This window comes from Heteronotia binoei, chromosome 2 (assembly GCF_032191835.1).
Source record: "Heteronotia binoei isolate CCM8104 ecotype False Entrance Well chromosome 2, APGP_CSIRO_Hbin_v1, whole genome shotgun sequence".
In the NCBI taxonomy this organism is placed as follows: Eukaryota; Metazoa; Chordata; class Lepidosauria; order Squamata; family Gekkonidae; genus Heteronotia; species Heteronotia binoei.
The window spans coordinates 28,976,673-29,003,076 of record NC_083224.1 but is presented as its reverse complement, the minus strand read 5'-3'; the positions used below and the strand labels follow the sequence as shown (position 1 = coordinate 29,003,076).

The 26,404-nt window shown below is 46.2% G+C and overlaps 1 protein-coding gene across 1 annotated transcript in view; it reads right to left on the bottom strand.

Annotated features, from left to right (window-relative positions):
* The window catches only part of LOC132567283 (piezo-type mechanosensitive ion channel component 2-like), a 105,412-nt gene that overhangs the window by 63,266 nt on the left and 15,742 nt on the right, over positions 1–26,404 (bottom strand). The window contains exons 3-13 of the mRNA XM_060232969.1: positions 22,613–22,817; positions 21,068–21,281; positions 19,792–19,954; positions 16,235–16,330; positions 15,363–15,480; positions 13,826–13,962; positions 12,373–12,636; positions 10,405–10,516; positions 7,618–7,799; positions 5,605–5,753; positions 4,060–4,218 (exon numbers count right to left, since the gene is read on the bottom strand). Of these exons, the coding sequence (XP_060088952.1) occupies positions 4,060–4,218; positions 5,605–5,753; positions 7,618–7,799; positions 10,405–10,516; positions 12,373–12,636; positions 13,826–13,962; positions 15,363–15,480; positions 16,235–16,330; positions 19,792–19,954; positions 21,068–21,281; positions 22,613–22,817 (1,799 nt within the window). The remainder of the gene's footprint in view (positions 1–4,059; positions 4,219–5,604; positions 5,754–7,617; positions 7,800–10,404; positions 10,517–12,372; positions 12,637–13,825; positions 13,963–15,362; positions 15,481–16,234; positions 16,331–19,791; positions 19,955–21,067; positions 21,282–22,612; positions 22,818–26,404) is intronic.

Genomic DNA, 26,404 nt, shown 5'->3' with positions numbered 1-26,404 from the left:
TTGAAATTTTGTCTATAATCATTATGAACCATATTTTCTGCAACCAAATTTCCAGAATTGGCAAAATGCACTTCTAAATTCATTCTGTTATACTAAACTAATGACATAGGAGGTGATTTATAAGGAAAAACTTTGGGAATGGTTCAAGAGACAGAGCTGACTCACATATTAGCCAGGAGAGTCACCCGAGTCTTGGATTTCTTGTCACTGTGGAGAAACAACAGAATCTCAGTGCCTAATTTTTTCAGTCACAGCAAACTAACTCTAAACCAGTCCCTGTATTTCCCTGTTCAAAAATGCCCTCAGCAAGGCAAAGAGCCCAGTGGCACAGAATGGTAAAACTGCAGTACTGCCGTCGGAGCCCTCTGCTCATGACCTGAGTTCGATCCCAGCGGAAGCTGGGTTCAGGTAGCCGGCTCCAGGTTGACTCAGCCTTTCATCCTTCCGAGGTCGGTAAAATGAGTACCCAGCTTGCTGGGGGGAAAGTGTAGATGACTGGGGAAGGCAATGTCAAACCACCCCGTAAAAAGTCTGCCGTGAAAACGTGAAAGCAACATCACCCCTGTCATGCCTGCCCCTGACCCAGCACCTGCTAGCTCAGAGCAGGCGCCTTTAACAGCCCTGGACGTAAGTCCTGAGGAGGCAAGCCGGCAGCAGGAGCCACCGGGAACTGATCAGGCCACGCCGGGCCCCAGCTCATCCCCTCCTGAATCTCCACCACCTGTTAGCCGGCTCCGTGAAAGGAGACGGCAGGAGATTAGAAACAGAAGGAGTGAAGCACGCATGCGGGGGAGAAGAGATCTAAGCCCGGCATACTAATGGGTTAACAAGCCAGCACAGTATATCTGCAATCCTGGCCCTTTGGCAAACTGTGCTGGCAACGAACGATCCTCCTGGGACGTGACCACGCTCTGCACCCTCTTGACTCCTGTGAGAACCCGCATATTTCTGACCCGGCTTGAACCTTGGACCTCGGAACTCTGGACTGTGACTCTGCTCTGTGGACTTGCTTTGGTAATTTGACTTCGTTCGGCTTTGCTCTCTCTGGTTACCCGACCCTCGGCATTCCTGTGTTTACGCTCGCTGTCTCATCCCTTGGCTCGGACTGATTTATGGTTTTGACTAATTGGACTGTTTAAGATAACGCCTGTGCTGCTCCCTGAAAACCTCAGCCGGCTGCAAGAGTTCTGGCTGACTGCCGGGACGCCAGCAGCCGTCTCCTACCCGAGGCTCGAGTCGTGACAACCCCAGAGTCGGAAACAACTGGTGCTTGCACAAGGGACTACCTTTACCTTTTAGGGTGTCAACATCCAGGTAGTGGGAGAAAATGGCTGCCTTGGAAAGTGGACACTATGGCATTATACCCCTCTGAGGTTTCTCCCCTCCCCAAACTCCACCCTCCCCAGAGCCTACCCCTAAAATCTCCAGGAATTTCCAAACCCAGAGCTGGCAACCCTATGCTGAGCTCACTTACCATCTGAATCATGGCCATAACAATAATGTAACTCACACAGTGGTTGAGAGAATAAATTAAAAGCAAAGAACAACAATAAAAATTAATCATAATTTTCACATTATATACTCTCAGAGCATCTGCACATGAAAGAATACATTCTTTCTATTTTTGTATTTTGTTAAAATTTTACGTCTCCCTTCCATGAATAAAGCACAGTTAGAGCAAAGTATATGAGGGTGTCCGAAGGTGCTGTGCCTTTTATTTGAGGTTGTTTGGACCACTTCAGCAGCTATAGTTTTGGGACATGGCTGAAGAGGGTAGAGTTCAGTGTTGGTATTGTTCTGAGACAATAAATCTGGTTATTGAATCTTGTATCTTATCACTACCATATCTAGCAGAATGAATGCTGAGAATTCTGACACACACAAGAAATGCAAGAGAACTTCAAAGGGAGAATCCAACACAAAAGTACTAAACTAGAATTCACCAAGAAATTCTACTTTAGTCAGACTCAAAAAAAAGATTTAACTGTCTTCATTTACTATGATGCTAATAGCTCAGCATGACCTGCGGTTTGCAGATGCTAATTTGTTATGCTTAAGTTTCATTCAGCTTCTTCCTTTTATTTATTTAAAACATTTATCTCCTGCCTTTTCTTCTTGGTGGGCATTTTTCTACTTTCTCTACAGTTGGGAGCACTCCTTGCTCAATCTGAATACACAGAATTTTTGTCAACTGGTCATTGTTTCTAACTGGCTTATATTTGTAATAAGAACATAAGAACATAAGAGAAGCCATGTTGGATCAGGCCAATGGCCCATCCAGTCCAACACTCTGTCACACAGTGGCCCCAAAAAAACAAAAACCAAGTGCCATCAGGAGGTTCACAAGTGGGTCTAGAAGCCCTTCCACTTTGCCCTACCCCAAGAACCAAGAATACAGAGCATCACTGCCCCAGACAGTTCCAGTAATATGCTGTGGCTAATAGCCACTGATGGACCTCTGCTCCATATTTTTATCCAATCCCCTCTTGAAGCTGGCTAAGCTTGTAGCCGCCGCCACCTCCTGTGGCAGTGAATTCCACATGTTAATCACCCTTTGGGTGAAGAAGTACCTCCTTTTATTCGTTCTAACCCGACTGCTCAGCAATTTCATTGAATGTCCACGAGTTCTTGTATTGTGAGAAAGGGAGAAAAGTACTTCTTTCTCTACTTTCTCCATCCCATGCATAATCTTGTAAACCTCTATCATGTCACCTCGCAGTCAATGTTTCTCCAAGCTAAAGAGCCCCAAGCGTTTTAACCTTTCTTCATAGGGAAAGTGTTCCAAACCTTTAATCATTCTAGTTGCCCTTTTCTGGACTTTTTCCAATGCTATAATATTCTTTTTGAGGTGCGGTGACCAAAATTGTACACAGTATTCCAAATGAGACCGCACCATCGTTTTATGATACTGTATCGTATTATGATCGTATTATGATACTGGCTGATTTGTTTTCACTTCCCTTCCTAATAATTTCCAGCATGGCATTGGCCTTTTTTACTGCAATCGCACACTGTCTTGACATTTTCAGTGAGTTATCTACCATGACCCCAAGATCTCTCTCTTGGTCAGTCTCCGCCAGTTCACACCCCATTAACTTGTATTTGTAGCTGGGATTCTTGGCCCCAATGTGCATTACTTTGCACTTGGCCACATTGAACCTCATCTGCCACGTTGACGTCCACTCACCCAGCCTCAACAGATCCCTTTGGAGTGCCTCACAATCCTCTCTGGTTCTCACCACCCTGAATAATTTAGTGTCATCTGCAAACGTAGCCACTTCACTGCTTACTCCCAACTCCAAATCATTTATGAACAAGTTAAAGAGCATGGGACCCAGTACTGAGCCCTGTGGCACCCCTATGCTTACCGTGCTTCACTGCGAAGAATGCCCATTTATACTCACTCTCTGCTTCCTATTAATCAGCGAGTTTTTGATCCACAAGAGGACCTGTCCTTTTACTCCATGACTCTCGAGCTTACTAAGGAGCCTTTGATGAGGAACTTTATCAAAAACTTTCTGGAAGTCAAGGTAAACAACATCTATTGGGTCCGCTTTGTCCACATGTTTGTTTATCCCCTCAAAGAACTGTAACAGGTTAGTGAGGCAAGATCTTCCCTTACAGAACCCATGCTGAGTCTTCCTCAATAATTTGTGTTCATCAATGTGCCTACTCGTCCTGTCCTTGATAATGGTTTCTACCAACTTTCCTGGTATTGAAGTCAGACTGACACGCCTGTAGTTTCCCGGATCTCCTCTGGAACCCTTTTTAAAGATGGGGGTGACATTTGCTATCTTCCAGTCCTCAGGAATGGAGGCAGATTTCAATGAAAGATTACATATTTTTGTCAGGAGATCCACAAGTTCACCTTTGAGTTCTCTTGTATGTATGCCATCAGAACTCTTGGATGTATGCCATCCAGACCTGCTGTGAGATTGAGAGAGCCTGGCAAAGCTAGCTATTCCTCCCCCCTTCCTCCCCAAGAGAGGAGCCTCAGCCAATGGAGAAAATAGAGGTTCTGCTCTGCAATGCACAAACTCATTATAGCAAGCATGGTACCTAGGCTTGATGACAATATTATTCAGATCTATAATCTTCAGGAAACCTTCATGAAAATAATGCAACTGAAGGATGCAAGCCAGAAGAAATGCAGCAGGAAGCAGAATCCTTGCAAACAGCTCCATAGTGCTGAATCGTTCAAGACCCAGATCTTTTAACCTGTAAATACAAAAGGGAGAAAATGGAAACAGATGCTCAAGAGCCACAAGACATAAACATAAACATCAGATGTATGGAAGCCACAAGGAAGGCAGGAAGGAAGGAAGGCAGGAAGGAAGGAAGGAAGGAAGGAAGGAAGGAAGGAAGGAAGGAAGGAAGGAAGGAAGGAAGGAAGGAAGGAAGGAAGGAAGGAAGGAACATAAATGGGGGGAGGAGGAAAGAAAGCAACTTTAACTACGGTATGTTCTCCAAGACCCAGCTGGCTTGGCTTGGAGAAGTGCTTTAAAGAGAGAAATGCCTTCTCTGAGCCAACTGATGGGGCAGTGGGGGCTTCAAGAGCCGCACAATATGCATGAAAGAGCTGCATGTGGCTCCCAAGCCACAGTTTGGCCACCCCTGGGCTAACCCAAGGCCATTCCAGCAGCTGCAAGTGGAAGAGTAGGGAACCAAACCTGATAAGAGTCCACACACTTAACCCCTAACCAACTGGCTCTTTACTGAATGCCATTGTTGATTAGACAGCATTTTTAGTTTGTAAATTGATTAATTTGATGGATGTCTAATTAATTCATTGTATGTTTTTAATTATGATGTACACCACCCTGAGCCCTTTTGGGGAGAGCAGTTTATAAATTGAAATAACAACAACAGCAACTTACATATGTTCTGAGTGCCAGCTTGTACCACTCCAACCCTCCTGGCTCTTGCAGAAACAACTATGAATATATTGCTTCAAACACACATAGGCAATTATTTGCACAGGTAAATAATACAGAGTATAGGAAGGGAGAAGGGCAAACTGTGGAGGGGGGGGGAGTGGGATACCAGGCCAAAGATGGAAAGGCAAATGAGCTGAGCAGGATGGGATCCCCTCCTTGAGTCTCACAGGTCCCTGACTGGACATGTGAATGTTAACAAAGTCTGTATTTGGTACCATTGTTGCTGTTGTTGTTCAGTTGCACAGTCGAGTCCAACTCTTTGCGACCCCATGGACAAAGTCACGCCAGGCCCTCCTGTCTTCCACCATCCTCCAAAGTCTGCTCAAATTCGTGTTTGTTACATCAGTAACGCTGTCCAGCCATCTCATCTTTTGCCGTCCCCTTCTTCTTTTGCCTTCTGTCTTTCCCAGCATCAGGATCTTCTCCAGGGAGTGCTCCCTTCTCATTTGGTGGCCAAAGTATTTGAGCTTCAGCTTCAGCATCTGACCTTCCAGTGAACAGTCTGGGTTGATTTCCCTTAGGACTGACTGATTAAATCTTCTTGCAGTCCAAGGGACTCTCAAGATTCTTCTCCAGCATGCAGCTCCCTTAAGAGCTTACTGTAATGAATGCCAAGGGGGGGGGGGGGTGAATGTAGAATGCTTTTAATCTTATTGAAAGCCCTTACCTCTCCTCTGGTATTTTCAAGGTCTTTAAGAAAAACTCAGAAATCATTTCAAACTGGTAGGCATAAATAGCAATGAGGACCACCATGGAGTACGAGACGATGGTTAGCCAAAAGCCCTTCAGGATTCGCCGCCACTTCTCATAATGAACCTGAAACCAAAGGATGCTGTTTCACACCTTAGTATAGAGGCCAAGAGATATCTTAAATATGTCTATATTTTAAATAGCCTCGGAAGTCAAAGGGCTGAGGCAAAAGTTTCCTCCCCTCTTATGTGTGCAGATGTTTTTCATGGGATTGAACCCACTATGCTTTCTCAAGCTGGAGGAAAGCCAGGAATGGTTGTTTGCTTTGAGGACCAACATTCGGGATTGCTAAACTAGAGCACTGCTCTTCCCTCAGGCAGCTCCACTCTGACATGCTATCAACATTTTTAAAAATAGTGATATGCAAAGCTTTTTTTTGGTAACAGGAACTCCTTTGTATATTAGGCCACACACCCCTGATGTAGCCAATCCTCCTGGAGTTTACAGTAGGCCCCGTACTAAGAGCCCTGTAAGCTCTTGGAGGATTGGCTACATCAGGGGTGTGTGGCTTAATATGCAAAGGAGTTCCTGCTACAAAAAAAGCCCTGATATGTGTCCTACCATTAAAGTTAAAGAAGAAAATGCCAAAGCAGGATTACAGCTGAACATCAGGACCAGTAAAAAGCCTTGTCAGTTTTTCTAGTCTTTCAACCAAAACCTGTTGGATCAGACATGACAGTATGATCACTGATAACAATGGCTTGGATCCTGTGAGTGAATTCAATGTGTGCTAGATGGTGTGGAACACACCTCCTCTCTAAAAGTTCTGTTTCATGCAAGCAGGGCTGGCCCTAGACCAGGCAAAGCTAACTTCTGGCACTCCCCCCCCCTGCAATGATAACATCACTGAGTCACATGAGGGCTGCCCAATTTGGCACCCTCAGAAGGCTGGCACCCTAGGCAATTGCCTAGTTTGCCTAGTGGCAGGACCGACCCTGTGTGCAAGTAGGATGGGTTTCAATGGGTTTCCATGGACCTTTGCCTGAGCAGCACAAGTGTGCTCTACGACAGAGACTATCATACTTACACGGAACTCATTCACAGAATCCAAGCCACTGCTTTTATCATACTACTTTCGAATCTTAGAAATAATCATCAGCTCCACATATGTACGAACTGACCTAAGGTTCCCCTTGTACTATGTGTATGCTGCAATTCTGTCAGGGGCGGGGGCACGCAGAATGTGACACTAGGAATAGAATTCTGTTTCTTGAGAATCTCAACTTTCATTTTTTAAAGCCAAGCTTCTAGCCCTTATGGAATCTGTGAAGACAAATTTGAAAGCATGTGGATAACACCTGTTGAAATATCACAGTGTTAGTGGGACTAAGTTTTGAGTTGAGGCTTTTGAATCATAGAGTTGGAAGGGGACTCCAGAGTCATATAGTTCAACCCTTGCACAATGCAGGAAATTCACAAATACCTGCCCCTGAATAGCTCTTCGTTTGTGAATTGTTTCAGAGAGTTGCTATGTTGGCCTGAAGTCGAACAGCCAGATTTAAGTTCAGTGGCACATCAGGGATCAACAAGATGTTCAGGATATGAGCTTTTGAGAGTCAAACCTACCTTCATCAGATAGTGGCAATTATCATGCGGATATTAAAGTATCTGACAAAGGGAGCTCTGACTCTTGAAAGCTCTTGCGCCCCCCCCCTTCCCAAATCTTGTTGGTCTCTGTTACTGGATGCCTAAATAAAACTGCATAATTAATTGTGCAAAAATAAGAGACATGCACAAACGAGCATTATGAGCCACAGAATTTGCTTTGTCCATTGTAGAATTTTAATTGTTGCTAGGATGGAATACACAACCCAGCCTTTAAGTGGCAAGTATCCTGCTGGTAAAAAGGAGTTCAAAATTACTATCAGACAATTTCCACAAAGTAACCCAAAACAGCCTTTCAGATCTGTCTGATTCCAGGCTTGCTTACCTGATACAAAGCCACCCAAAGCAGGAAAAGTACAATGTAGAGAATTTTGTACAGAGCTACTTTGCCGTTGAAGCTGACGATAAAAAACATGACTGAGCAGAAGTAAATCCAGTATTTTACAAGAATCTCCCTTAGCATAGAACCGAAGAAATCCAAAAGCAGGTTGCGCTGTTTGTCCATTTCTGCAAAGAGGAGTTTGAAATCAACCAGAAATGCCACCAGGGCATAAATAACCACTCTAATCTACAACATGTGAAGTCAAGACTACATTTATAAAGCCTCTCTCATCAATCTTAGTCATCTGTCATTTTGGCTGTTTTCGCACTAGCGTTTACTCTGGCGTAGCACCCCATTTACCTCCGGATCTTTTCCTGGTTTTCGCACCTGTTGCTCCGGCGCTGCGTCTTGCTCCGGTGCTGCAGGGGTTTCACGCCGGAGTATCTAGATCCACCTCCTTCCGGAGTTTTTGAAAACCTCCGGATCCACACTGGATCCACTCCTCGGAGTTTGCTGTGGGAAATCCATCCACGCCGGATCGACTGCTTTGTGGGCGTCACCCTCTCCCTTTCCGTCCTCCCACCCCATCCACCCCCTTGGCCAATCATCAGCCGTTCGCGGCGCTTCCCAAAAGTGCCCGCACGGCCATTTTTTTTTAACTTCATCTTTCTTGCGTAATAGCGATATTTCGAAATTAACAAATAGAAAAAATAAAAAACCCTCCTGAAGCGGCGGGTATGTGAGGTTGCTTTTCCGATGTTGCGTTATTTCGCAACTTCGAAATTGCATTATACATTATACATTGTTGGGGGGGGGGGAAATCTAGTGCCGGCGTGGGCCAAAGCGTTCATGTGTGTGTGTTTTAAAAAGGCAATGCCTCCCTCAGCTGTGCCACCAGCATTTCTGGACCTGCACAAAATCGCCATGTATAAAATGGGAAGTTGGAGTCCTGCATTCTCCTCCCTGGCTACATTCCGCTCGGTTAGAAAACAGACGCAAGCTTGCTCTTCACACGCGCCACAGAAGGGGAAGGAGAGAATGGGGCGGGGGGGGGGAGCTCTGGCAGCAGGAGTCAGTCAGGTCCCCGTTGCGGCTGCAAGCGCCAGCCGGGGAGGGGGAAGAGCGCGGAGGAAATCCCAGCTTCACCACCCGGGAGGGAGCGAGGCTGGGAAAGGAAGAAGCTGCCACATACACACACACGCAACTCTGGAATTTGTGTTGGGGGGGGGGAATCTAGTGCTGGGATTCTCCACTGTGAATGCTTCTGTTAATACATAAAGGGCTGTGGAGGATACTACAGCTGCAGCCACTCCATAAGCAGAAGCGGCACACGTGATGCGGTTTACGTTGTTACGTTGTTACGTTGTTACGCAATTAGACTTGCGCTTAAAAAAAAAAATTGACAGGGCATCGAACTCAAGTCGATGCTAGTGCAAAAACGATTTGAGCCGGGGCTTCATGGAAAGCGACTCCACTAAAGAGGCAATGTGCGAAAACGAGGAAAATGATCCGGACATAATTGCGCCGAGGAATAAGGGGAGCAAACGCTAAGTGCGAAAACGACCAGAGGTCTGTTTTACTTACGAAAGTCTCCTGGTTCATCAATACCTACTTCTTTGAATGTAGTAACAACTGACATTATACCACTTTGCATTCTAAACCACAGTCTACCAGCTATAAGTAGCTCTGCTCACTGTACCCCATTCCATTGCCTGATGAAGTATGCATAAGGCTGCCAAGCTCCCAGGTGGGGTGGGGGTTCTCCTACTTGGGGGGGGGTCCCCTCCCGATGTCGCCAGTGCAATGCCATCACTCGCAAGTGACGTCATCACACTGAGGCAAAATCACACGCTGCCCACTCTAGAAGCTCCTGGGAAAATTCTATGGTTTTCCCAGATGCTCTAGCAATCTGGGAGGAAAACTCTATGATACCATAGAGGAAAACTAGAGGCCGCGGGGGACTTGGCAACCCTAAGTATGCATGCATATTAAAGCTTACATTCTGAAAAAAAAAAACTTTGTTGGTCTTAAAGGTGCTATTGGACTGCTCCTTTGTTCTATTGCTTCAGACCAACACAGCTGCCCACTTGGATCTAGCTGACATTATTGTTATACACAAAGTGGTACAGATACAGGCCACTGATGGCACTCCGCCAAAGAGTGTTCACAAATGTGGTTTCCCTGCTGACCATCTGAAGCTATACAGTTCATACTTCTATTTCACTCTGCTAAACAGGGCAATTCAAGAACACAGTGAATGGAGCTCCCGTTTCTTTTGAAATTCAATTACAAGACATGCAGGGACCAACTTCTGATTGAGGCCATAGAACAGACAGGAGGGTTAAACCTTCCCCTCACTGGGACTGCCAATAGCAGGTTGAGAAATTCATGGGGATTGGGGGACAGAGTGTCCTCCACTCTGATCTTCTGTTGGGTGGATAAAGTCAAGGGAAACCTGAAAGTGCTACTTTGCTTACAAATCTCGGGATCATTCTGCAGAAGTTTTAAGTTTAGAATGCTACAGAAAGCCTGTATGGATACAATAAACTCCACTTTTTAGAAACCCTGACCTGCTAGCCTGATCACAGCATCTCAGCAGGATCAGTACAGGTTAATGCTTGGATAGTACACCACTAAGGAAGTCAGAAGTTGCTATGCAAAGGCAGGTTGTGGGAACCATCTCTGTTTGTCTCTCTCCTCAAAAATCCTCCCTACAGGGTGGCCATAAATTGGCTGTGACTTGATGGAACTTAAAAAAAAAATACTTTACATGGTACTGAATTTTCTTACCAGGTTCATCTATTGTCACAGCCTGCAGTGATTCTTCTTCCGCTTTCTTCTGCCTCTGCCTTTGCACCATATGCTGCTTCAGCAAGAGCCAAAAGGTGAACAAGTACAAAATCTGCAATAAAATCACATAAACACTTTGAAGAGGCATACATAAATAGGGTCTGCAAGCAACTCTGCTCTTTTTGGGATGAAAAGTAATGAAAAACGAAGACTGAATTGTCACCTTCACTATCCCCCTGGTTAATTTGGGATTCACTAATAATGGAGAAGAAAACAGATACAATATCTCTTCCCCGGGCTTTTTTTGTAGAAAAAGCCCAGCAGGAGCTCATTTGCATATTAGGCCACACCCCATGATGGCAAGGCAGCCAGAACTGCATTCCTGCTCAAAAAAAGCCTTGTATCTTCCTGACATATATCCTATAACTACCTCTTATGAAGAAAAATGGTTTCCCTTTTTTGAGTTTATATCAGAACACGATATTTTACTCCTCACCGTTTTCCGCCATCAAATACTTTTGCTTGAATTTCTCTCTGTTTCTCTTAATCGTTTCTTATGTTTCTATACACTTGAGACGTGATAGGACTGTCAGTGATAAGGTTCATTACCAATTTACCATATAGTGGAAGTGGGCTCTGAATACTATGATGCTTTGATGTGCTGATCATGAATGATTTACAGTATATGATCGAGATATCCAAACAATAAGTCCAGGCCTGGGGCTAGACTGGGTGCCCCCATTGTTATTTTTGCATGCATGAAGCACGTGCCCGTACCAATGACATCACAATGATGTCACTGTCACCCAAACCCCCCAACTTTGCCAAGGCCTCCCGAGCCTCAGGAGACCTCAGCAAAGTCTGGAAGGGCAGCAGGCATGCTCACAGCTGCCCCCCCTCCACTTTGCCACAGCCTCCTGAGCCTCGGGAGAGTTTGGCAAAGACTGGCAGGGCAGCGGGCGCGCTTGCAGTGTGCTCACTGCCCCGCCCCACTTTGCAGCGGCCTCCCGAGCCTCAGGAGACCTCGGCAAAGGACAGCAGCAGCGTGGGGAGAGCAGCCGCCTACTTGGTCTACTCCCATGCGCCAGACCTGGTAACTATGGATAATATTATCCATGTCTGTATTACAGTTCAATCTTCACTTTATTCTTTGTATGCTGGTTATGAGATCAATAAAATACATTGTGAATTTTAACAAAAGAATGAAGAATGAAAAGCCCTGACCAAGAGAAAACAAACTCTAGCCAGACAATCAGACTATCGTAAGCAGAGTTACACTCTTCTGTGTCTATTAAAGTCAATTTGGGATGTGTGTATTATGTGCTGTCAAGCCCCTTATGACTTACAGCAATCCTATGCATTAATGGCCTCCAGTATACCCTATCATCAGGGAGGTTTTTTGAGCAGGAATGCACAGGAACGCAGTTCCAGCTGGTTTGGCATCAGGGGGTGTGGCCTAATATGCCAATGAGTTTCTGCTGGGATTTTTCTACAAAAAAAGCCCTGTGTGAAACAATGGTGATGTAAGCGGGTGTGGCCTAATACACAAATGAGTTCCTGCTGGGTTTTTTTTCTATTTAAAAAGCCATGAGTAAATGATAGTCCTCCAAATGGTTGGGGGAAATTACAAGAAAGGGAGTTATTAGGGAAGCTTTTAAATCACCATATAATCAGTTCTGATGGTCTCAAGATGCCTGAAACCCTGACACAGGAACCTGGAGACCACCAGAACAAATCCTCTGACCACATGGCATGTTGAGAAAACTTCCAAAAATATCAGCAAGATGCACTGAAATGGGCCAAAGAGGTGATACAAGGAGCCATAAGAAAGTACAGATACTTATTGCCAACAAATTATTGAGATCACAAATTCAGTACACTTGGTTATTAATTTTTTTTAAAATAGTATCCTGTATTATATCTTAAAGCCTCACATCTGAGTCCAGCATTGAACTGAGAGGGACTCACCTTGGCTGCCAGGTGGATGCAGGGCAACGGATAAGGTTTTAAATCCAAATCAATAAGCAATGAAGTTGGAACTCCAGGAAAGAGCTCCTTCTGTGAAACATTCAGCCCCACAAAGAAATTGAGGGTCACCAGGATGTTTCCGTAGGCAACCAGGAAGGGGGAGCTCCGCAGAGCGCAGAGGCGACGGTTGCGCACCATCCAAATGATACAGGACCAAATCAGCAGGACAAAAGCCAGCCAGCTAGTATGAGTGATGCTCCAAACCTGCAAAGAAACAGACACAAGAAATCAGGGCTTTTCAGGGCTTTTCTTACAGGGCCTACTGTAAGCTCCAGGAGGATTGGCTGCACCAGGGGTGTATGTCCTAATATGCAAAGGAGTTCCTGCTACAAAAACAAGCCCTGCCTAGAATAAAACTCTGTTGGCCTTAAAGGTGCCACTGGACTCAAACTTTGTTCTCAAAAATCTTGCTGACCCCTAAGGTGCTACTGGAATCTAGATTTCCTAGGAACAGTCAATGTAAGGATAAGGGGACACTGTGAAATCCCATTCCTTCTGATGTGCCTGCTGACCTCCCAGCAACCTACATGGTAAGGCCCATAGAGGTTTTCTACAAATGGGGCAGGGGGTGGAATGGGAGCTGGGCAAGTCATGGCTGCACTGGGCATGATGTTGTCCGGATGCTCCCAGTTACTTCAGGGGCTTCCCATTGACCATGCAGGGGGAAATAACTTTCCTGGGTTGGAGATTTTCAGGGAACTATCTCAAAACCTACTGCACCCAACCTTGAGCCGATAAACATGCCCATTGCCATCTGACTCCTCATTAGTCCACGCAAGGCATGCTCTGCATCCCTGGCCAAAACAACACTAAGAACAGGTAGACCTGCCAATTCTCCATCCTAGAAAAACTAAGGAGCACGAGAAAAAATGGTCGCCATATAGGGTTGCTAGCCCCCATGTCCTAGCAAAGATTCCCAATTTTGGGGGCTACACCCTGCCATGGACCATCAGGCTGGCAGGGGAAAACCCTGCCCCTAAACAGGGACATCACCATGCAACATCCCCAATGAAATGACATAATTGTGTTGGGGATGTCGCATGGGGGTGCTCTGGTTTTTTGGCAAAACTCCATGGTTTAAGCCCAATTTTACCATAGCCAAAAAACGAGAACTTCCACCGCCTGATGTCCTCACCCACTCCTAGAATGCCCCCCAAATCCCTCCGCTGAATCTACAAGGGAACCTGGCAACCTTGCCACTATATGGACTCTCCAGGAATTTCCCCGTGTCTTTTTTTGTATTTACCACAGAGACTAGAGAGAATTCCTAAAGCATCACCCAGAAGTGATATCACAACCTACGAAAACCCCACCATCCCCAAACATTACCCTTAAAGCAGTGCTGGCTAGCCTAAAGCCTAAAGTAGTCTCCATGAACATAAAGGTCTCTTACCATCATGGCGATCAAAGCAGTGACGTAGCTCTGACTCATAAGGAAATGTGCCAGTGCTGACCAAGCACTAGGCTGGTTGTCTTCAATGCAAAGTTCATCATCAGTTTCTGTCATATTTTCAGGGCCTCCTGAAACCTCTACAGGGAACATAACATTTGAAGACAAAGACAGAACAGAAAGACTGATTAAATCAGGCAGCTACTGAATAAAACAATGTGTTATAGATTTTGCAAGCCAAGTCATGCAGCAAGTCACTCAGCATTTTATTTTTATGAATGAAGCTACAAAAGAGATAGGGCAGTCCTCTGAAGACTAGAGCAGACATATTTAAAGATACAACAAAAAGAGAAAAGAAGGGAAATACGATAGTAAATAGGAATGGCAGGGAGAGGGGAGAATTACCACCTTCCGCTAAATAGTTTCAGAGGGCAGCCATGTTGGTCTGCAGTAGAAAAGCTAGATTCGAGTCCAGCACCACCTTAGAGACTGACAAGATTTTTGGAGTATGAATTTTCAAGAGTCAAAACCTCCCTGGCACATATCTGACAAAGGAAATTTTAACTCTTGAAAGCTCATACTCTGAAAATCTTGCTGGTCCCTAAGGTGTTCCTAGACTCAAATCTAGATGTTCCTCCAAACAGGTCACTATCTGTCTTGAGCTCCTATTCCCAACACTCACCTGCTTCTCCACACACCTGGGGCACCATATAGACCAGGGGTGGCCACACTTACTTAAGATAAAAGCTGCATAGAATAAATGTTGGCTGTTTGAGAGTTGCAAGACATGAACATCAAATGTTCGAGAGAAGGCAGGAAGGAAGGAGGGAAGGAAGGGAGGAAGATGGGGAGGGGGGAGGAGGAAGGGAGAGATGGAAAGAAAGCAACTTTAATTTTAAATGCATTCTCCAAGCCACCAGCTTGGAGAATGCATTTAAAGGGAGAAATGCCTTTTCCTAGCTGGCCAATAGGGCAATGGGGGATTTGGTGTAGTGGTTAAGTGTGCGGACTCTTATCTGGGAGAACCAGGTTTGATTCCCCACTCCTCCACTTGCACCTGCTGGCATGGCCTTGGGTCAGCCATAGCCCTGGCAGAGGTTGTCCTTGAAGGGGCAGCTGCTGTGAGAGCCCTCTCCAGCCCCACCCACCTCACAGGGTGTCTGTTGTGGGGGAGGAAGGTAAAGGAGATTATGAGCCGCTCTGAGACTCTTCGGAGTGGAGGGCGGGATATAAATCCAATATCTTCTTCTTCGAGCCACACAATATGTGTGAAAGATCCACATGTGGCTCCTGAGCCTCAGTTCGGCCACCCCTGATATAGACTAACAAATATATCATGGCTTAAATTTTCATGAACTAAAAAGTCCAGGGAACCGGTAGCTGAACCTTGAAATTCTTGGTCCATGTAACTTCCACAGCTTTGAAAAATGCAGACAATCCTGATGACAGCTTCCCCACCCAGCAAGTTGCAGTGCTTGCTGCTAGAAACTGCTCACACTTCAGACTCAGCCCTGGCATCTGAACCACACAATAACAATACCTGACATGGAACTGCAGTGCCCTGCGTTGGTGTAGGCATACAGGTTACAACTGCTGCTCCTGCTTTGGCGCTGCAAGAGAGGGATGTCTTGAGAGCTTCCACTTGGAATGTAAGGCACCTGGAGACCAAAAGAAGAATGGAGACAGCTTTGCAGTGCAATCTTAAGCAGAGTTACACCCTTCTAGGCTCATCTATGTGGAGAGACCTGTCTCTATATATGAACGATTAGCTTCCGTGTCTATCTATTCTGAGGAAGTGTGCATGTACGAAAGCTCATACCTTGAATAAAACTTTGTTGTTTTGGACTCACACTTTGTTCTGCTGCTTCAGACCTACACGGCTGCCCACCTGGCTCACCTTTCTGGCTCCAGATGGGTAGCTGTGTTAATTGGTCTGTAGCAGCAGAAAAAAGAGCAAGAGTCCATCTTAAAGACAAACAAAATTTGTGGCGGGGTAGGCGCTTTCATCAGCAGGGAAGAAGTGAACAGTGACTCAAGAAAGTCCATACCCTGCCACAAATTTTGTTAGTTTTTAGGCTGCTAATGGACTCTCGCTTTTCTCTCCTTCTAGGTCCACTGAAGTTGGGGTTGGCAACTTGGCAGCCTCCATGTGGAGCCTGGAGTTCTCCTAGAATTACATCTGTTCTCCAAATGACAAGTATAATTCCCCCTGAAAAAAATGGTACCTTCAGAGGGCGAAGTCTAGGCTGTAGCACTTCCCTGCTGAGCTTTTCCCCCTCTTCAAAGTCTACTCTCCCCGGGCCTCTCCCAAGCTGGGGCTGGCAAACCTAACTGAAGTCAATGTTATTCTGTTTAGGACTGCATGGCTGACTTCCTACCACACAGGCTGGCCCAAGATCAAGTCAAGTGTACCTTGATGCTTTCATGAGTGGTCACCCAGAATTTTGCATCTGCCTTCACCTCAATGTAGTCTTCGGACTGCAGCTGCGTAGCTTCTCCCTTGCTTCCCTAAACAATATGTTCATTTTAAGAAGAGAGGAGGAAAGACCAATGAAAACAATATCACATACAACTGCTGCACATTGGACAGAAAACTAGTAACACCTTCATTCCTGTATGTGTTTTTGTGGACTAGAAAGTCTAGGATCGTCAAGTCCCCTGCATTCTACAGTGGGGTACTTTTACGTGCGCGCAACACAATGATGTCACCCAGAAGTGATGTCATCGCGCCAGCGACATTGCACACAGCCGCTCTAGGCGTTTTTGGGGAAACTCTATGGTTTTCCTGGACGCTCTAGAGTTTCCCCTCCCAAATGGCTAGAGTGTCTGGGGAAACCATAGAGTTTTTCCAGAAATGCCTAGAGTGGCTGCAGCGCAATGTCACTGGCACAATGACATCACTTCTCCCAATGTGGGCCAGCGGGTTGGGAACCTCCTGGGCAAGGGAACCCCCACTCAGACCAGGGGCTTGGCAGCCCTAAGAAAGTCCCCTGTGTCAGGTGCAATGGACCAGACTTGGTGGCTGTAGATTCTTGTGTTTAAACTTGGATTTGCTGCAGTGGTGTAGAAAGTGGAGAGGGAGACACCAGTTTGAAAACAAAAGGAGCAGGACTTTTTTCTGCTGGAGCCCACAGGAGAAGAGCTCTGCATGGGCTGGCCAGGGCTCCAGCTGGCCTGACCCACTGTGTGGCAGCCAGTGCTCCCAGGCCAGGCCAGGTGGTGTGGCCTAATATGCAAATAAGCTCCTGCTGGGCTTTTTCTAGAAGAAAAGCACTGAAAAGGGAACATGATCATCCAAGTGAGAAGAGCACAGCACTAGTGCCTAAACTGGGGCTCTGAACCCAGAAAGGAGACATTTGGAAAGAAAAGTGATTTGGGAGAGATAGGAGAGGGGGTATTCCATCACCCACCCACAACTTTTGCTCCTGAAACTGAGCTGCATTAGCCATTTTGCAGCAGAGCCATGTTTAAACACAGCTACAATAAAGGATCCCAGTAGCACATGTTTTGCTGGCAGTCAGGTGTATTAAAGAAGAGAGGAAAAGGAGGTGAGGGAGGGGAGTCAGAAAGAGACCTATAAGACAAGTTAAAGAGACAAAGGGCAGTAAAAGATGAAGAAGTTCACAGACAGGCTTACACAAATGGAACTGTGATATTTTTAGTTAACCACATTTTTCAGAATTTGAAAGAGAAAAGAATACATATAGTCCCCATTCAGCTACACATCATTTTATATATGTAATTTTATTTACTTTATTTCTGCCTTTCTCTTCAATGGGGACCCAAAGCGGGTTACATTGTTCTCTTCTCCTCCATTTTATCCTCACAACAGTCTTCTGAAGTAGGTTAAGCTGGGAGAAAGTGACTGGCCCAAGGTCACCCAGCAAGTTTCCATGGCACAGCAGGAATTCGAACCTAAGTCTTTAACCATTAAAGGCTTTAACCATTACACCACACTGTCTTTTAAAAAAACTATGCTATTCAAACATATTTTATGTTATCTGTGTCCATCCTGGCTAATACGTGCTTGCCGGATGGAATTCCTGGTGTCACTGCAAGAGATCATCAACAAGTCCTTGACAGAAGGGACCTTTCCCATGCTCCTTAAAGAAGCAGTGGTCCATCCACTTCTTAAAAAAACATATTTGGGCCCAACCGAATTGCCCAACTATCAGCTGGTCTCAAACTAGCCATTTTGGGCAAAGTTATTGAGAGGGCAGTGGCAGCAGAGTTACAGGGGTTTTTGAATGACACTTCCGCATTAGACCCATTTCAGTCTGGCTTCCATCCAGGCCATAGAATGGAGACGGTACTGGCGCCCTCAAAGACAATCTCCTAAGACATCTGGATCAAGGTGGATCAGCAGTGCTGTTATTATTAGCTCTGTCGGCTGCTTTTGACACAGTCGACCACCAGCTGCTGTCCCACCGCCTTGCTGACGTGGGGATTCAGGGGTCTGCCCTTCAATGGCTTACCTCCTTCCTCCAAGGTTGGGGACAAAGGGTGGCCATAGGGGAGCAATCGTCCCGGAGACACCCACTTGTGTGTGGTGTGCCTCAGGGGGCGGTTCTCTCCCCGATGTTATTTAACATCTACATGCGTCCCCCTGCCCAGATTGTCCGGAGTTACTGGCTGAGAAGTCACCAGTATGCGGATGACATCCAGCTCTACCTATTGATGGGGGGCCGGCCGGCTGTGTCCCAGAAAATCTGAACCTGGTTTTACAAGTTGCAGTGAAATGGCTCAGGCAGAGCTGACTGAAATTGAACCCAGCAAAGATGGAGGTTCTGTGTCTAAGCCAAGGTGGCCTGGGTGGGAAAAAGATCCCTTTGCCAACCTTTTATGAGGTGCCTTTAGCGCCAACTTCTAAGGTCAAGAGCTTAGGGGTACTCCTGGAGTACTGTCTATGGAAGCCCAGGTGGCAACCACTGCCAAATCCACATTTTATTATCTTAGGCAGATAAGGCAGTTGGCGCCATACCTGGTTACCAGACTTAGCCACAGTAATCCACGTGACAGTCACCTCAAGAATAGACTACTGTAATGCCCTCTACGTGGGGCTGCCCTTGACGCGAACCCGGAAGCTGCAACTGGTGCATAACGCTGGAGTCAGGTTGTTATTGGAGCTACCTTTACGGGAGCACATTCAACCTGCGCTGGAGACATTGCACTGGTTGCCTGTGGCATTCCGAGCTCACTTCAAGGTGCTGGTTATGACCTTTAAAGCCCTATATGGCCTGGGGCCTGCCTACCTGCGAGACCGCCTTTCCCCACATGAGCCTCAGAGAGCACTACAATCAAGCTCACAAAACCTTTTAATGATCCCCAGGCTAAAGGATGTTCAGCTGTCCACCGCTAGGCTAAGAGCCTTTTCGGTGGTGGCCCCTACCCTCTGGAATGCTTGCCCTGAAAACATCAGGGCCTTGTGGGACTTACCACAATTCTGCAGGGCCTGAAAGACAGTACTGTTTAAACAGGCTTTTAATATCTACTGGAGGCATCCAGTACTTCACCACCCCACCGCATCAATATCTATCCCAACCCTAGACAGAAACACAAGGCACCTAATAACATCTAATGACATTACAGCAAACAGCGCTAAGCAAGAATTAGTAACAACGCCATCTAGGGACTAAAACTATACATGTTGAGATGTTTCAATGAATTTTTATGATTTTACTGTAAAAAAATTACTCTTATGAGTTTTGACTGTTGTTAGCCACCCTGAGCCCGATAGGGGAGGGTGGGATATAAATATAATATAATAACTAAATAAATAAAAATATATTATGCTCATCTACAGTGTTTTCCAAGTTGATATACTGTTGCTACTTAGACAGATGAACAATGACAAATGGGAAGGGCTGCATATTGCCCAGAATCCATTCCATCAACCTGAAGTTTATATCATGTTGCAGGCAGAGCTTCAAGAGTTTAATGTGCGGATTGGTCTTTAATGCATCCCTTACCTTTGCAGGCAGCGCCCATTGCTGGAGCATCATGACCAATGTATAGTAGAGCACAAGAAGCATTAAAGGATTCAAAGCCATCGGCCAGCTTAGTTGAGAATGAACTTGAAGCTTCCAGGGTACACTGATGTTGACCTTAATAAGCGGAACAATGCCCAACAGCCTGGAGAAGGACAAAATGGAGAAAGAGCCGCTTGACTTAACTTTCTTAGAGGATACCCAGAGGAGGAAGGGGAGAGCATCTGGGTATTCTATGCCCAGGGCCCCACAGAACCTGGAACCAGCCCTCCCACCCACCCAATGATTCTTTACAGGCTCCTAGCTTGTGCCAGACTATTTCACATCGTAAAATATTTTGTCTTGGGGTGTGGCCACACCTCACATTAAAAGCGGGTGTGTAGCGCTCAAATTTGAACAGCTGAATATTGATTCGATGCAGGGCTGTTCAGACGAGCATCCAAGAATGCCATTCATTCTGTTGTTGAGCGATCACACATCCAAAACTATCATGCTCTTTTCTTGGAGCATGTGTGATCAGATGTTGATTTCTGGGAGGGGGGGGTCCATTGAACATGCACCCAACTGTTTGGAGGTGGGTAATCAAACAATGCTTCAGAGGCAGGGGAAAAGGGGTAAAATTTCCGCAATTAACATTGCGGATTCAAACCAGGAAACTGCCAGGAATTAATTTCCTAGAAATTGGCAGTGACAATGATATCTGGAAATCCTCCACATCGAAAAAAAAAGAATTTTTTTTTCCTGTCCTGAAGAGTGAGATAACGTCCCCCCCCCTTCCGATCCTGTGTTGATTGGAGAAGCAGAAGCGTCACCTCAGATTCCAGGATGATCTGGTAATGCGCATGTCTGCTGGGGCTTTTTTTTTTAAAAAAGGTGGGAGGGGCGGTAAACATTCCAAGGGGCAGTATCACGCGTGAGCTGTCCAAACAGGAAAAAGCCGATTTTGTGCCGCTGTTTTGAAAAAGGGCCGGATTTTCTGCGCTGTCAAATTAATGCGGCACTGATCTGCAGCAAGTCAGAATGACCCTGGATGACGCTCGATTGCCAGATGTGGATGTCTGAACGAACACATTTAATCCGTCAGCGAGACGGAGCTGTGTCGCAACTAATGGTACGTCCAACTGCACCCTTGGTGACTCTTTTTAAACCTTTCTCCATAATTCAGACGCTATTTCTGTTTTTCAGCCAGGAAACAAACCCTAGTACTAGATTCCATTTACGCAGCAGTGTTTCCAGGATACAAGCAAGAGCTTTTTACCTGGCGTACAGGTCTTCAGCAGGAATCTGGCCCTGAATGACTGGCAGCTGGTACAGATACAGGACAGTTAAATGGCCCGCATTGAATATTGCAATCATCACACACAAGCTATTGAAGATGAAGGGGCTGATTGGACGATGGCAAGACCACCACGAGCACAAGCCCATGAAGAGGAAGAAATAAACCGCAGACGTCACAGAGGGCAGGATTATGCCTGACCAAAACAGAAAAAGACCAAACAAGAAGTGCAGTGGTCAGGCTAAGCATACATGTCAAACCTTTCATTTATATGCTGGTCACAATTCTTTGTTTTTTAATCAATCCCAATTAATGCAATAGCAGGGGTTTTTTTGAGCAGGAATGCACAGGTACGCAGCTCAACTGGCTTGGTGTCAGGGGGTGTGGCCTAATATGCAAATGAGTTCCTGCTGGGCTTTTTCTACCAACCCCCCTGGCAATTAGCATAATCTAACAGTAACTGACTCTGAACCATAAGACTTCAGACTACACGTGAGCAGTTGTGTGCCTGAATGCTCCCCTCAATAAAACACAGCAACATTCCATGTGAATAGAAAACTATCATGCCAGGGAACAGCTGAGTTTGCCACCAATATGCGGATGATGCTCAATTCTATCTTGTGCATCCAGCAGATCCCAGGGAAGCTGTGGAAAATGTAGACTGGTTCCTGGAAGCATTTTTTGGGATGTTTGAGGGTTAACGTCAAAATGCAATCCCAACAAAACTGAGGTGGTAATGGTGGAGGGAAAGTCTGACCCAGAAATTGGGATGTCTTTGCATGCAGAAAATCCTGAATCCAATCCACAACACCTCTTGCTCTGGACTCCCCAATGTAGTGACCGTGGGCACCTGCTACTTATTTTGGTGCCCCACCAAGAGTTTTTAGGATGTGGATGGTGCCAGATAGGGCTTTTGTCCAGCAAGTCTTCTGATGGACTACTGGTGATTTGCTTGGCTGTGCAGATTCTTCCAAAATGTTGCTTTGGCAGCAGCTGCCACCATGGCATAAGGACCTTCGCTGTGTGACTGAAGTTAAGCTGCAGCAATCATTTTGTGACTGGGTCTACCTCCTGTGGTAGCCATTTTGTGGCAGCCATTTTGTGTCTGCACCCACCATGCCATGTCAGAATTCCAAAAGTTTGTGCAGGCTCAAAAATGGCAGGGACTTCTGATCTAGTTAGAAGCAAATGATGAGAAAGACCCTACCCGGCAGCCTAGGGAGTCACTACCAGTCAGAATAGACAATACCAAGCCTGACAGAGCAAAGCCAAGTCAACCCAATGATCTGTCTCAAAGGCAGCTTCATGTGACCAAATTCAAACCCCAGTTTGCCATGAAACTCAACTGGCTGGCCTCAGGCTGGTGTGTGTGAACCAATTTCACATAAAAACAAGCCATTTGAGAAGATATGAAAGTTCCGTGCTGTTCGTTCTATAGGACTCGTTCACACAGGCAAACTAACCCTTAAGTCCTAAGTCACAAATATACATGCATGAACCAATCCTGGGAAGCATTTTTGTTTTTACCTGCTAAGCCTAATAGAACCGTGGCCACCACCTTGCTAGCCGTATCTCGCACCCCTCCGAAGAGGATCTTCAAGCCTACTAGGAAAAGTGTGATTTTCTGGAATAAACTTGATTGGCCAGAGTCAGGATCTTTCTCTCGATGCTCCTTTTCCAGTAAACTGTCCTCCCCTTCATCATCCGAATCATCGGTTTCTGCTTCAGATTCCTGTGAACGTGGAACCAATTACACAAGGGTCAGACCTCATGACATTGAAGAGCAAAGCCAATTCAACAGCACATCGGATTTTGTTCCACTTGCCTTAAGGGAAGGATGCTGTTTCCCAAATAGGGTATTAACTACAAAGACTTTATTGGGGGGAAATTAGCCACAACACATTGGTTTGTCTTATCAATATCCTAAATAAACTCTATGGCCTGGCTAGTGTGTGAAAATTTGTTCCAGTGATCTCATCCTATTTAAAGTAAGAGCCATAAAAGAAGGAAAATATCCCACCCCCCCTTATTGTACATTTACAGTGAAGCCTGACTTCTTCTAAGGAAGGAATGTTGCAGAATCAGTCACGCTAAGCATGGATGAGTGCTTTTGGTACGGAGCCTATGGCTGTGTTTTGAACGCTGGTCTGTCAAGGCCACCAAGTGTATTTCTTTTGAACTCTCAAAGGGGTTTGTTGTTGTTGTTTTGCCATCAATTTCTGGTCCTCTTATGGTGACCTCATTGGGTTTTCAATGCAAGAGCCATTCAGAGGTGGTTTGCAGTTGTCGGCTTCTGCGTAGCAACTCTGGGATTCCTTGGTGGTCTCCCATTCAAATAGTAACCAGGGCTGACTCTGCTTAGTTCCCAAGATCTGACAAGACTGGGCTAGCCTGATCTGTTCAGGTCAGTGCCATTTATAAAGTCTTTGAGACAGCAGGCCGGTTCACTTCTGGTTGGCAAGTACCGTCAAGTGGGAGCTAATTTATGGCAGCCCTGTAGGGTTGTAGAGGTAAGAGATGAATAGAAGTGGTTTGCCATTGTCTGCCTCTGTGTAGTGAATAGGACTGGGGTGCCCCAGGTCGCAAATCTGTAGCAGGCCCAGAGACATTAGACTTGGCGCCTGTGTGTAAACATGCATAAAATCAGGCTTAGTGGATTCCAAAACAAATATCCATGCTCTGCTTGAATTTTGACATAAGGTATGGATAATATGTGGTTTGCAACACAATGCAATAAGCATTCTGTTATGGTAATAGATTGTAGATGGATTGCTGACGATGAATACTGCTATGGGCCATAATAATTTCAATATTACGATTGGGTAGATAGGGTTGCCAACCTCCAGGTAGCACCTGGAGAGCTCCCACTATTATTACAGTTGATCTTCAGATAACCAAAATCAGTTCCTGTGGAGAAAATGGCTGCGTTCGAGGGTGAACTTATATGTCACTGAAATCCCTCCCCTCCCCAAATCCTGCCCTCATTAGTCTCCACTCCCCATAACTTCGGGTATTTCCAAACCTGCAGTAGGCAACCCTACACCACCTGAAGGTTGGCAATCTGTCTGATCTGAGGCCTAGTGTGACCTAGAGGTCAGGGAAAAACCTGCCTAAAAGTAGATACAGGGACCTACATCTCCCTGGATCTCTGCTTTCCCTCTGATTGGGTGAAGAAGTTTTGGAAGGAAAACTAGCCCAAAAGGGATGGGACCTGGGAGGAAAGCATAAATAGGCCTGGCTGGAAAGGAGGTTTGTTCTCTCTGGAAAAGGCTGTGAGATAGAAGGCAGCAGGAGAGATCTCTTACCCAAGGGGTGAGTTTTGACAACAGAGGCAAGGAACGTCTAGTCAGACACATCAAGATTTTTATTTATTTATACCCACCTTTACTGTTTTCTTATTTCACTGTTGCACTAAATGTTTTATTACCCACTTCTTGTTTGAGCACTGTAAATAAACTGTTGTTGCTGCTTAACTGCCTGGGTCCTCATGTCTCCTTGGTCATGGAAAAAAGTTTAGATACAAGGGTGGTTAGGTGCTCTGGGCCCTCCCTTACAGACCATTACCAGAGTGGTGGCAGCCAGTAGCAGGCCTTCCTGGCCCCCTGCTGTGTGACACAACCCTAGGCTAGAGGGTGGGGCTGGGGCTGATTGATGGGGGCAAGAAGGAAGCACAAATGACCAATCATGGACCAAACATGACCAATCCAGAAAGGACTAGAAAGGAAGAGAGTGCTGTACCTTGCAGGAACATTGCCCCAAGAGAGGGAGGTTTTCAGCAGCGTATCTCTGCATCCCCTCTTTTCCAATTCTGAGGTAGGGTTGCCAAGTCCAATTAAAGAAAAATCTGGGGACTTTGGGGGTGGAGCCAGGAGACTTTGGGGGTGGAGCCAGGAGACATTGGGGGTGGAGCCAAGAACAAGGATGTGACAAGCATAATTGAACTCCAAGGGAGTTCTGGCCATCACATTTAAAGGGACAGCACACCTTTTAAAATTCCTTTCTTCCATAGGAAATAATGAAGTATAGGGGCACCATCTTTTGGGGCTCATAGAATTGGACCCTCTGGTCCAATCGTTTTGAAACTTGGGGGGTATTTTGGGGAGAGGCACTAGATGTTATACTAAAAATTTGGTGCCTCTACCTCAAAAAATAGCCCCCCCCCCAGAGCCCCCAATACCAACGGATGAATTCCCTATGGGAATCGTTCTCCATAGGGAATAATAGAATGCCCAGTAGACATTTCCCTCCCCCCCCCACGCTTTCTAAAAGGGGGGAGGGCCTCCAAACCAGGGAATCCCCTGCCCCCTCCCTCTCACACACACACACACACACACACACACACAGACTTACCAGATCTTCTTCCGGAGAACTCTTGCTGTGAAAGTGAAAGCAAAAGAAAGGGCGGGGCTGTTCTCCCAAGCCCTTCCTGCTCCCTGCCCAGCCTTAAAGGGGCAGACATTTTACAAACGGCTCAGGAGCTCTATAATGAAGCCTACAGGTATGTTCTCCCCCCCCCTCCACCCCCCACCCCCCCGCTTCCCACTTCTTGAAGACCGGGATATGAGGCTGCAAACCCAGGGGACTCCCGCCAGAGCGGGAGGGTTGGGAAGCCTATTCTGAGGCCTGGGGAGATCCTGAAGAAGTAATGCAGTGTAATGGCTGAAGGCCAGGAAGTGACATCAATGAAAGAGCCTCACAGTTTTGAGGAGTGTGTTTCTGTGACAAAGAATCACACAGATGGTAGAAAGTGGGGCTGCCAAGCTCCTGTGGGGACAGGGGATCCTCCAACTGGGAGGGCCCGAACCCACTGGCAGGGATCCCCACCCCCCAAAAGCCCTGTCAGTGCACGCCGTCCCCTGCACAATGACATTACCTGGAAGTGACGTCATTGCACCTGGGACGCTCTAGGACTCACACTAAAAACTCTATTGTACCATAGAGTTTTACCGCAAATTCTAGTGCACCCCTAGCGCAATGTTCTTGGTGTGGTGACATCACTTCCAGGTGACATCATCATGGCACATGCTCCTCCACAGCGGCAGAGGGACTTGTGTTGCCAAGCTGCAGCCAACTTGATACAACTCCATTGGGTTTTCAAGGCAAGAAACATTCAAACCTCTAGTGTTGCCAGGTCTGTATTGGAAAATACTTGGAGATTTCAGGGATGGATCCAGGAGAGGGCAGGGTTTGGGGAGGGAAGGGGGCTCAGCATGGTACAATGCCACAGAGTTCACCCTTCAAATTTCCCGTTTTCTCCCGGGGAGCTGATCTCTGCCAACTGGAGATCAGTTGTAAAAGTGGGAGATCTCTAGGCCCACC